Source organism: Gobio gobio, assembly GCF_949357685.1.
Source record: "Gobio gobio genome assembly, chromosome: 15".
Classification (NCBI taxonomy): domain Eukaryota; kingdom Metazoa; phylum Chordata; class Actinopteri; order Cypriniformes; family Gobionidae; genus Gobio; species Gobio gobio.
Genome location: NC_137108.1, coordinates 23,225,654 through 23,238,320, shown reverse-complemented (window position 1 = coordinate 23,238,320; position 12,667 = coordinate 23,225,654). Strand labels below are relative to the sequence as shown.

The window sequence follows — 12,667 nt, the reverse complement described above, 5'->3', positions numbered from 1 at the left end:
CACATTCTGCACACATTACAAAGTCCTGGCTGCGGAGGAAGAGGGTACGGGTACTTGACTGGCCTGCCTGCAGTCCCGACCTGTCTCCAATAGAAATTGTGTGGCAAATTTTGAGGCGCAAAATGCGACAACGAAGACCCCGTACTGTTGCCCACCTTAAGACTTGTTTGCAGGAAGAATGGGACAAAATTACACCTGAAACACTTCATCACTTGGTGTCTTCAGTCCCTAAACGTCTTTTAAGTGTTGTGAAAAGGAATGGCAACATTACAAAGTGGTAAATGCTTAACTGTCCCAACTTTTTTTGAAATGTGTTGCAGGTCTGAATGACAGGAAAGGATGCATATTTACAAATGACATGAAGTTGACCAGACAAAACATGAAATATTTTGTGTTCATATTGTCTGCAATGAAATACAAGTCAAAGTAAATTTAGAAATCACTTCTTTTTTTTTTTTTTTTGCGTTTTCCATACTGTCCCAACTTTTTCTGATTTGGGGTTGTACATACTGTCTTATAAACTTACATTGTTTGAAAATATTGATTTATAAAGAAAACAAATATGTCTTTGTAATTCTGAGTAGCTAGATTTTTGTGTAGGCTAGTCCATTGGTAGTGTTCATAGGAAATGGAATTTACATCAAATCTACTTTTTCTGGATATCCGTGTTTTCACTGTTATATGGTAGGGGGCGCTACGCATATTCTAGTACAGAATCACCGGATCAAAAAACAAGTGAAGAAGAAGCAAAACAAGCAATAGAAGATTGCTTACGCAAATGTAAAAAATGCAATTATCAAAACATTAAACAGCATTTAAGTTCAAAACTGCCAAAATGAACCAATGAAGAGAAAACGACTGTGAAGCTTTGTGATTGTGGGTGTTGATGGACTCAATCTACTACTCCATCTGTTTCTTGATCATTGTTCTGAATCCAATACGGACGTAATTTGAATTGTTGCTTTTTTATGGAACTTACCCTCATTCAAGTGTTGATAAAAAAAGACTGCACAAAGCTATAAAAGGTTTTTAAAATGGAAAGAGTTCAAGTGCAGTTAGGTATATTTCAAGTATAAAAAAAGTATAGACTACCTAAAAGGGAACATATTAGTATACTTAAAGTGCAAAAATAATATATAAATTGTAAACTATAAGTAGGCCTATGATGTTATGTTCACTTAAAGAAAGCTTACAAGTATACTTGCATTGCAGTATAAAACTACTAAACTAGTAGTTTACGGAGTATACTAAAAAAAGTGCTACAAGAAGTAAACTATCAGTAGCCTATAGCCTACCTATAAGTTAACTTAGTAGGCTACAGTTGCAGAACAAACAAAATACCTAGCTGTAAACTAGTTGTGTACTCAAAGTTTATGTTACACAGTACCTTAAAAGTATACTTTTATACACTAAAAATTGGGCCAATTTAGTCCTAAGTTATACACTTACAAGTATAGGGGAGAGCGGGGCACAACCTAACGCAGGGTTAGTTGTAACACGCATGGTTTAAAACTTTCCACACATGCCAGGATTATGAAACTTAGTGTATTTACTAGTTGCCATATCAACATTATTTAGAGATCCATCACAATTTGGCCCTTGTGAAACTCGCTCAAAAATACAGTTGCCCATTTTTCCTGCTTCTAACACATCAACTTTGAGGACAAAATGTTCACTTGTTTCCAAATATATCCCACCCACTAACAAGTGCCATGACGAAGAGATAATCAGTGTTATTCACTTCACTGTCGGTGGTCATAATGTTATGCCGGATATACTGTATATAATGCTATATTCTTTTTCCCATTTATTTTCTTCAAATATCTTTTTTTAGTCTATCCTATCTTTGATTTTATATGTCACTTATATCTTATATTGTTAAATATTTAGAAATATTTGTCTGTAAGGGCTTTTCAGAACCGCAGTACATGACAGCATTATACATTAGCTTGATGGTTGAGAGGTTTTCTACAAGCTACATTTGTTTGACAGATAGCTCTTTGCGGTGCTTCCTTCATGCCGACTAAAATTCAAGAACACACTGGATCTGCACTTTATCTTTGAACTTATTTTTTTAGTAAGGAAATGGAAGATACTACACTTGGTAGCACAGAATAGGCACAAACAACATACACAATAAAATAATCAACCTTAGTGTTTAGTGAGTAAGAACAAGAGTTTATTTGTGGTCTTGGAGAAAAAGACTACATTCCCCTGCATTACTTTGGCTAGGTGCAGTGTGGGTAACACTGATGCATTAGGGCATTTGTACATCCAAAAAAAAAAAAAAAAAAACAAGAGTCACAACACAAAATGTTCATAGTCATCCACATGTGGAAGTGCAGAAATGTAAGGACTACATTACCCAAAATCCATCTGCAAAAGTATATTGTCACTGATGAGAAACAGGCAGCAAATTACTGGGTAAAAAAGGCGGTTCGCTAAAACACCTACATGCACAAAAAAGAGAAAGACGGAGCAAACGGTATGATGGGTCTTTATAATGCTAGTGTACAGAAATAAAGAGAAAAAAAATCCATTTATTTCAGGGAAGCAGTTTGTGATTGCCAAGGGCACCAGTCCCCCCCCCAGTGTTCCTCTGATACACAAATTGACCTGGCTGTCATGGGCAACGCTTCTTCTACAGCTGGTGTTGACGATGAATGCTGTAACAAACAGGAAGTGACAATCTCCACAGATGAGGAGACTTGTGGGTTTTTTTCTTTAAAGGAACATAAAGTAGACAATATCAAGGAAATAAAACAACAAAAAAATAATAATTCATTCGTAGTATTAACAACAATAGTAATAATGATCAGATCAATAATAATTCATAATAAGTGAAGTTACTTTAATGGTCATTAAGGAAAGAAACAGACATGACTGGAGAACCAGCAAGAAACCACAAAACGTATCGATTTTGAAACATTTGTACTGACACCAGTAAACAGGTTGTAAAAATGCAATATTGTTCCAATAAAAGTAAGAGCGCTCATTGGCTTCAATGTGTTTGCATATACAGGTGCAAAACCAGCAAAAGAGCAGACATAGTCGACCTGTTTTGAAATGCAATTTCCCGTGCATCCAATACAAGAAATCATTCTGTACAATCAGATGAGTCATGTCCCATATATATATATTCAATCCATAGAGGTCCAAATTGTGTTTTTGCACAGCAAGAACAGCCTCTGCAAGTTCAACTTACGATCTGCACGTTGTGGATGTGTGCTGTTGCTAAAAAGCTGTTTTTTGTTTGCAACTGTGAGTCAGATTCCTATAAAAAGATGAGTACATTGTAGACAGGAGATAGCAACTTTAAGAAGAGAAAGAATCCTACGGAGTTCACCAAGGAAATAAACACAAAAAATGCCAATAAAATGCGTGACAATTAATGCATGTCTTTCTTAACCATCTCCTCGCCACCGTCACATGTTTAGCTTTCCTTTGAGAATGACAAATAAATATCAGCAGTAAACTGATAAAAACAATGTTTTTCCCCAAAGAGTTGAGATGCACCTGTCATTTCCCCTCATCCGTGGTTGTTCTCGGTCACCTTTGCCAAAATATTTATCACAACTTAAGTGCTTGAATAAATCTATATTAACATTTCTATACAAATTTAAATGTATATTTTTTTCTCAGTATTTTACAGTTTAATTTCTCTAGAAAGGTTGTTTTTTTTTCTAAATCTTTAAAGTTCTGTGAATGTCTGGGCTCCTCCTTTTTCTCCTTCACAAGATCAAAAGTTTTCAACCGCTTCAAAAATACCTCAACCACTTCCCTCCGTCTATACTTTACAGCCCTCCCAAAGATATAGAAAATATACAAAAATTAATTTCAAAATTTTCCTTTCACCATTAAGCATTGTTCTATCATATAAAAATATACATTTCTCTCCATAATTAAAATCTCGCCATTGTACCTTACTGGGGAAAAAAAAGAAAAGTTAAGAGAGGTGACATGTTCTCTCCCTCCAGTTTAAAACGTGAGCTCTTGTGCCGTCTTCATACACCCTTCTTCCATATATTTGATGCACTTTCCATCTGTCTTTTAGTGTGACTATCACAGGAACATTCCTCGCGTTCTCCATTCATCATCTCATTTTGCCTTCCTCTCCTTCTTATTGATCCAAGTGATGGCTCTCGTATTTGTTCAGGATGTTGCGGCACCGGCCGAGCTCTTTGCGCATGTCGGCTACTTCCTGTCTGAGTGCAGCGTTCTCACGCTCAAGGAAGGCGGCGCGCACGGAGATCTGGTTCTCCTTCAGTCGACGAGCATCACGAGAACGCTTTGCTGCCTCGTTGTTCTTACAACGCCGACTCCAATACTTCTCATCCTTTAAAAAAAGGGGGGAAAAAAAGGATACATTAGAACATGTCTACAACTGTAGGTGTGGAGCTTTGCCAGATGTGTGACTGGTTTTTTTTAGCAACTCTGAGTGACATTCCAACGAGAATTGGCTTTGAACCAGCAAACAGTCTGAGGTTTGACTGAGGTTCTGTGACTGTTCTCAAAGTGCCAGACACAGGGCTGTGGTTCACACCAGTCTGTCAGTAGTGGTGAGGAACAGTAAATTTGATGTCATGAGAAAACCAGTTACAAATCAAAACACTAAATACATTCTCATAAAACTGTCAATTCCCATGATGCCATTTACTACCAAATAATTCCTTTAGCTATTTATTCATTTAAAGGAAGGATAGCCAAACATTGTTTTCAGCCGAAGCCATTTGATACAAAATGTTTATTTGAAATAGATTTCAATAATTTGCATGTTCATGGTTCTCTGATGTCAGTTAGCGGTCATTTGACATGCAGGTAAACAAAATATATATTTTTTAGAATGCATTTTATTTAGATTGTTTTTATCTTAAATGATTTATTTCAATTTTGTATTTCCAATTTGTATGATTTAGATAATTATTAGCTTTTCATCAACTTACGAACCCCTGCAGTTCCCTCACGAAAACCACTTTGGGAAACCCTGATTTAAAGCATTTCTCAAAAAACATATTTCTACTGGTCACTACTAGTTAATTTACTGTTTAAAAGCAAGTTTTATTTTTCATTTAACAAAATCATTTTTGTTCGTACAGTGAAAGTCAATGTGGTCCAGTGTTGTTTTGAAGCGGTGTCAAAAAAATCTAAACTAAAGCTGTTAAAATTTTTGTTCATTGAACTAAAGCTGACATAAAATAAAATATAAATATTAGATGAAAAACTTACATTTAAAAATACTTTAATGAAAATTAGAAATGTGTCCTTGGCATCTAACTGAAATAAAAAAGTAAAAAAAATAAATAAATAAAATCAAAATTATCAACAACAAAAAATGAAACTAAACTAAAATAAAAATAAAATTACCAACAAAAATAAAAGCTACATAGAAAAAATAAATAAATACAAAAGCGCATAAAATATTTCTACCCTAAGCTCAGTATTTCAGAACACTGAAATTAATTGTTTCATTTTATAAATGAGATTAATTTGACAGAGAATCTATGCTAATGCAAGATAAATAAATAAGACAAAACCATCAAATTACTAAAACATAAATAAAAGCTGATTCAAAATATTATGAATACTACAATAGTACATATATTTGACTAAAATAACACTATTGGACTTTCATTGTATGGACAAACAAAAAAATTTTGGTGTTCCACGATCCTGTTTCATAGGTTTGGAAAGACATGAGGGTAAGTAAATGATGACAGTTTTCCTTTTGGCGTGAACTATAAGGGTCCTAGGGGTAAAAAAAAGAAACAACTAAACAAAGATTGTTGCTTCCTTTCAAAGTATTCAAAACATCTACTTGTTCCCAGAGGAGAGGTCACTGTGATTACAAAGGAATTCCCACTTTTGACTGCTGTGCCCTTTATAACAAAAAAGCTGGCATATCTGAGAACCTTGGTTTCCAAGACATCTGCCTCAGAATTGAGATATGATCACATAATGCTACCACCCATTCCCCAATGAAGTCAATGTGGCATGCTTTATAAATAACTGTCTGGTACTTCATCATACTAAAACTATGCTAGTCATGGGTTTTGAGAACTAATGATCACTTTAAATTGGACTTACTTTAATTTTGAAATCTAGTTATTAGTGAGTGACAATGTCACACTGTCTGTACTGATGCAAACATGCCTGGCATTACTGCATTTGTATAGAGGCATGAAAAACCTGTTAAACAAAATGAGGGTGGAATTTTCCATCCAATGGCAATATCTATGAATAAGTGGCGCAAAAACTATTTCAACACATGTGACAAATAATCACTACACTGTGATAGATGACTAGTGATGCTTAGGCGGCTGCACAATAATATTGACTGTAAGCTATTAGGGTTTCACAAAATCCACATTCATATGATAAAGGGATACGGAAAACGGCGAAAATCTCAGCTAAATCTCTTAGGACCTCTACACAAGAATATCTGATAAATTAGATGAATTCTAACCATAAAATGATGCTGCGTTGAGCTTCTCACCTTCAGGTCTTCAGGGACTAGCATCTTGCGAGCCTTTTTAATCATGGGCTGAGGTTTAAGCTCTTCATCACTGAACCGATGCCGGCGGGGGTCAAACGCCTCCTGCCCGGGCACACTCGACAGCGCAACATCTGCAGGATCAGGGTCAAAGGACGGCGCCATCTCATTGCAGTTAGTAATGGGTGGAGTAGGGAGTGGTGGACATGTAGTGGAAGAAGGTGAGGGCGTTGGCTCCAAGCTGCCTGGCGGAGTGCCTGAAGGAAGAGACACAAAGCAGATTAAGCCTTGATTAAGTCACGTTGCTATATGTTTGCATTCAAAATAATATGACTCAAAACTGTTCCGAGACGACCCACAAGGGGGCAGTAACAAGCAGTAGAAAACAACTCAATCCATTAATCCAGCTCTTGTTTTTCCATTTTCCAATATTTCTACCCTGAACTCTGTATTTTAGAACATTGAACTGGTGGTTTCATTTTATTAATGCTTACACACACACACACACACACACACACACACACACACACACACACACACACACACACACACACACACACACACACACACACACACACACACACACACACACACACACACACACACACACACACAAACATAAATATACATATATATATATATATATATATATATATATATATATATATATGAAATAGTATGAGCTTGAGCTAGAGTTAAAACTTAAAAGTAAACACTCACACTGATTTTTTTTATTTATATTAAATTGGTAAAAAAAATAATAATATACACATATTTTTATCCTAATATATATATATATATATTTTTTTTTTAATCTTAACTAAGTTACAACCCCATACACACCTTAAAGTGAACCCTGTTCAGACAGCAAAACAAAACTACTGTTGCCATGTTTTGAAAATCTGTTTTGAGCCATAAACCTAATCTAAAGTCTGTAAGAGTAACTTTAACCCCATTTGGCAATGATCCTCTCTTTACTGTCCACTGCGGCACATGCACTGACACAAGCCCTCGTTTTCGAGGGAGCTTGATAAAATCTGGGGAAATATGTGATGCGAGGGCTTCTGCATGTGCTTTTTAATCGCCCCGGAACATTCTAAATATTTACCAGCAGCACTTTAATCTCTCTCTATCTCTTCTCAGCCACTCCAGAAATGTAAACAAACATCTAATCGGAAGTACAGCACCAACTCGCACGGAGTAATTCCATCTCAATCTTTCAGTTTCTCCCTGTCTGTTACTCACACACACTCCCACACATACCTCCTCTCCTCTGCCCCTCCCCCGTCCTCGCTTGCTCTGCCTGCCTCGGCACGTGAGTGAGCGAGTGCACATGGACCAAGCGTGTGAGAAGAGGAGGAGATTTAAAAACATGCGAGCACAATCACAAACACGCCGTCTCTGCCTTTCATTCTTTGCTACTGGCTCACCTGTGCGTCTCTCATTGTTTACTTACCAGCCTTTCAATCGGCATCATGTTCTCAGCTCTATATCAAAACCTTTTCCTGTCTTTTCACCTTTTTTCATTGCTGAAAGTCTTTTTATACATCTCTAACCAGCCTATTCTTTTCATATACTGCAGCAACCAAAAAAAAACACAAACTTTTCACTTAGCCCTTTGATGACACGAAATATATGCAATGTTAACTAGTGCTGTCAAAACGATGAATCGCATCTAACAATTATATATATATATATATATATATATATATATATATATATATGTGTGTGTGTGTGTGTGTAAACAGTATACACACACACACACACACACACACACACACACACACACACACACACACACACACAATTACTTACAAACTTTTGTTAGATGTGATTAATCGTGATTAATCGATTTGACAGCACTAATGTGTCTATAAAACACAACTCACATAAAGCACAACAGCTGCACACCCTCCAACACTCACTTCCAAAAACCGCCCCAAACCTCTTAATCCATATAGTGAAACCTGCAAACACACACCATGAGCCTCTATCCACACTCATAACAACACACACACACCCAAACAATTAATACTCTGAAACTACACACACACACCCAAGGGACAGCCTGGTACTTTTTACAACTCGCAAACGGACCAAAATCCAGGGGAATTCTTGCAAACAGAATGAAGGAAGTGTTTGAACTGCGTTAGACCTCATTTTCGACCCAAAACATTTCCTTTCTTCATCTCGACGGCCTGCCTTCAGACTGTTTGTCTTGTGGGTTTTTAACATCCTCTCTAGCTTACGTTCCGCAGCGAGCTGAATCTCTGAACTGCGAAAGCAAACTCACCGTGCAAGCAGTCTGCCGTTCCCATCATGCTTTGCGGCGTATGCATGTCCAGCCCGAGCAGAGAGGGCGAGGAAGATGTGGTGGTGGATGTCGGTGAGGAGGAAGAGGAGCAGTGTGGGGGCGAGGTGGGGAGGCACTGGGAGCCCTGGTTGGGAATGGCGGACTGAGAGCTTTGCGAGGGTATCTGAGCTGAGGTGGAGTTGGAGGTACTGTGCATGCTGCTCATCCCGTTCTCTGTCAGAAACTCCTCGAGATCCATGTACTGCAACTGGAACAGCCCGCCATCACATGGCAATGTTCGTTCCCATAGCAACGGGCCCAGGAAGGAACTGTTGTTGCCGTTTGAGAAGCTGCCAGTGCCTGCTCCATTGCTGTCAGTGGCTAGTCCATTGCTGCAGCCGTTGCGCAGAGGACAACGGCCTAGAGAGTCCTCGTCCATATCCATCCTGTCCTTACCTATAAGAGAGAAAGTGAAATCCAATTAAATCTGCATAATATTACTGTCATATCTTCATTTTACACTCTCGAGCCTTCTAAAAAGACATACTATCTATTCTTATGGATGCATATATGACTTGATTTCAAGAGAGCAATATTTTTGATGGTGCTCAGATCACGTAGTTAGGGGCAGAATAACACTTCCCAGCAACTTTCACATCCCTCTGGGAGATCTACCTCTGCAATGTCAACACATGTGAATAGCTCCGACTCTCAGTGCATCAAGGCAAAATGAAGAGCCTTTGAAAAACCTTTCTTTAAACTTGAAAAAGATTAATGTGCTTTGACATTGCCGAAAGACCATGGTAAAGCGATTACACTGCACTGACACTGCTTAACTCTGTGGTACAGTAACAATACTGTTGAACAATGGTTAAACGTTACAAACCTACCGAATTATGGCTAAACCAAAGCCATGATGCAAAAGGCAACAGGCATAACACAACAAAATCAGACGTGTATTGTATAACACAATATTATGCTAGTGTAACATTGCGATACTACATAGTGATGCTCTGCTGTGGTATCGGCTGAGATGTAGTAGTGTGGTACTGGTAAAACAATTCTAATGGACAGGAACAATGCCCATGGTCTTAAGTCTGAAGGTTTCCATCTTAAACTATTTACGTGGGGGTCTAAGAAACAGTAGGGTGGGGTCTAAAATCTTAATAACAATAGTTAAGCTAAATCAGACATTTTATGGTGCATTGGTGTGGAAACCAGGACCAGTAAAGGCAGTTTGAAATGAGACATTTCTGTTTTTTTATACTGTATAAAAACAAACCATAAAAATGTAACTGCAACATGTGTTTCGTTTAAGTTTGTATTCTTTTCTCTATGAAAAAAACAGCAGACTGTTGCCTAAAAATACCAACGGTTTAAACCAAAAAGTGCTAATCTGTTCATGAATCATTTGACATGCAGTTTGAGAACTATACGTGTTCAAAAGTAACAGCAGTGCTTTTAATGCTAAATAATACGATTCACAAGCCGCGTGCACATTGAAACTGGATTGACACTGGATTAGAGATTTTCTTCTGGACTTTTTAGGGTCAGTTTGCATTAATGGTAACCAGATAATCAGTACAAAACAACCACATTGACAGCAATCAATAAAGAAGCTTTTCCAATAATCGCCGTGCTGTATTCACAGGCAGTGGAAAACTTCTATGCAGGCCTGTAATGGCTAAAATGGCTTAGCCAATAGCTGACCTCAAAGTACCTAGGTACTGAACTAAGTGGCTGAATGGCCTAGCCTTGTTTATCTCTTCAACTAAGTCCCATGTGATGTACTGTCTGCAGCTCACTGAGAGATATGCACAAGTGCACATGACCCAGCCATTTGACATGTGAAACCACACATTTAAAAACAAAACAAAAAAAGACTAATCGTAATAGTGACTATTAAAACATTAAGCATACTATCTGAAGGAGCACAAACAGAAAGTTGACAGGGTTTCAGGGAAGCAGGTGCGTTTCCTCACCCTTCATTTCGCTACAGTCTTTGACGCGCTGGTCGCCCTTCACGGGGAGCTGCAGGAGCGACTTTAAGTTTGCTGTTGAGTTTAAGTGTCCTCCGTTAAGTGAGCCCCCTGCCTGGCTACTGTTGCCAAACTGCGGACTGGCTCCGGCAGAAGGAAGGTCCGGGGGAAGAAGCTGTGAAAGCGGCCTGGCCATCATCCAACGTCTGCCGGATTGAGCTCCCTTGACCGCTAGATGCTTGTGTGGTTCAGTACTATTGAGCAGCCGTCAAATCAATCACATGACGATTCATAGTGGAAACAAACAAACAAAAATAAAGTATTAGCATTAGTTCTTGGTCATACAGAACATATAATAAGATAGCATTACGTTCATATCACTAGAGTACCATAAAAGTACACATAAAGTTGTGAAGTCATGCAACACGAGACCGTGTTTACTTTAGAGACAGAGGAGGAGGAAAGACCTGCGCGGCTCACGTGCAGCAAAGCATCTGACATGAAAGAGAAATCCACTTTAAATTACCTTTATTTGAAGAGAAGGTGTTTAAACAAAGAGTGCCATTCTGCTTGCATTTGATTGTTGATTGGTCAAGTGGATAAAAATATACATTCCCAGTACTTCCAGAAAATGTTGACAGCTTATGTTGAATTAAAATAAAAATGCATATAATAGACGAATGTCCAGATATAGCGTCCAAAAGCAACAAAATTGACCGGATATAACGGTTCCAGAAAAGAACAGCGGTGAGTGGAAAAAATCTGGGAGAATAAAAAAATCCAATAGTGCAAACGAGTGCGCTGAACTCCTGAATGCGCGAAACTTGCGTCGTCTCAAAATAACAAATGAAAACAAAACGAAGAAAGTGTTGCTGAGTCAATTTCTGCTGCGTAGTGCGATTGGTGGGATGTTGACGTTTTTTTCCATTCAGTCGCTCAATCGCTTTTTCCCCCTGTGGTCACCCCCTTCTGTTCAGTTCTCTCTGCATGTGAGTTACTGCACGCTTTGAGCTTGAACCGTCCGATCTTTTCGCTCAGCTGGAACGAACACGGGCCGCTCACGTGACGTCACACCTCCCAGAGCAGAAGCGCGAGAGCGCTGCACGAAGGCGCATCACTGGGTAATATTAATAAGGAACGCCCCCTCGTGACAGGAACGCTCCTCGGGGTGGGTAGCGCTGATTAAAAACAAATTGGTCAATAATTTCACTCCAAGCTGTCCCGATGACGCTTATGTTCGGCACACAGGAACACGCGGAGACATAATTACTAAGTTGGAAAGTGGACAGTTTTTAAAGAGCATCAGAATTATGAGTAAAATATGGAATTAATTGCCTATTTAACAACCTGCCAAGTTTCTACGCAGTCCTATCAGATAGCAACATTTGGGGGTGGGGGGTGAAACCTGTCAAGCGAATGGCACACTTTTTCACTTCACTAGTAATCCGGGGGAAACGTGATCATCATGCGAGAGGAGATGGCAACTACACGTTGTGTCTCAGAAACACAGACGCGCTCTCCAGTGCACATGGTGTCCGCACGCGGAGACACGGCTGAGCTTTTTTCCTGCCATTGGCTGAGCGAAAATAGGCTCCTCCCTGCTCGCCCAACCACTGGCTGCCGCGGAGAACAGCGCTCCGCCCATTCATCACACCCATGCTACAGCCGCGTGAGAATACAGAAACTGCGTGAACCCAGTCGAAGAGTGGCGCACACACCCACAAAAGATTCAGAAATAAAGGAAATAGATTTGTTAGGGTTGAACCTTATGAACCCAACCTCACTAAAGTATCAAAATATTATAATATTCAATGCAGGTCTTAAAAACCAAAATATTAATAAGCTGTAGTATCTGCCTTTAAGGATTCAACACACTAATTAATGAGGACAGTAGAATGCAAAGAA

At 38.7% G+C, this 12,667-nt stretch overlaps 1 protein-coding gene across 2 annotated transcripts; it reads right to left on the bottom strand.

The window, feature by feature from the left end:
- Positions 1-2,062: 2,062 nt before the first annotated feature.
- Positions 2,063-12,283, bottom strand: dbpb (D site albumin promoter binding protein b). 2 transcript variants are annotated; one of them, XM_079836228.1, is made up of 5 exons: positions 11,289-12,283; positions 10,766-11,016; positions 8,784-9,239; positions 6,494-6,747; positions 2,063-4,336 (listed from the first exon to the last, which is right to left on the bottom strand). In XM_079836228.1, the coding sequence occupies exons 2-5, from the start codon at positions 10,959-10,961 to the stop codon at positions 4,121-4,123; spliced, it is 1,122 nt and encodes a 373-aa protein (XP_079692354.1). In that variant the 5' UTR covers positions 10,962-11,016; positions 11,289-12,283; the 3' UTR covers positions 2,063-4,120. The 2 variants fall into 2 exon arrangements, with proteins under 2 accessions (XP_079692354.1, XP_079692353.1); XM_079836227.1 differs by having other exon boundaries at positions 2,160-4,336; positions 6,464-6,747; positions 11,289-11,807.
- Between the last annotated feature and the right edge of the window lie 384 nt (positions 12,284-12,667).

Coding starts and splice junctions, on each gene's coding strand:
- dbpb (XM_079836227.1), bottom strand. CDS start 10,961: ATGATGGCCAGGCCGCTTTCACAGCTTCTTCCCCCGGACCTTCCTTCT. Junction 9,240..10,765: donor AGACTGTAGCGAAATGAAGG/GTGAGGAAACGC, acceptor TCTCTCTTATAG/GTAAGGACAGGATGGATATG. Junction 6,748..8,783: donor AACGGCAGACTGCTTGCACG/GTGAGTTTGCTT, acceptor CTCTTCCTTCAG/GCACTCCGCCAGGCAGCTTG.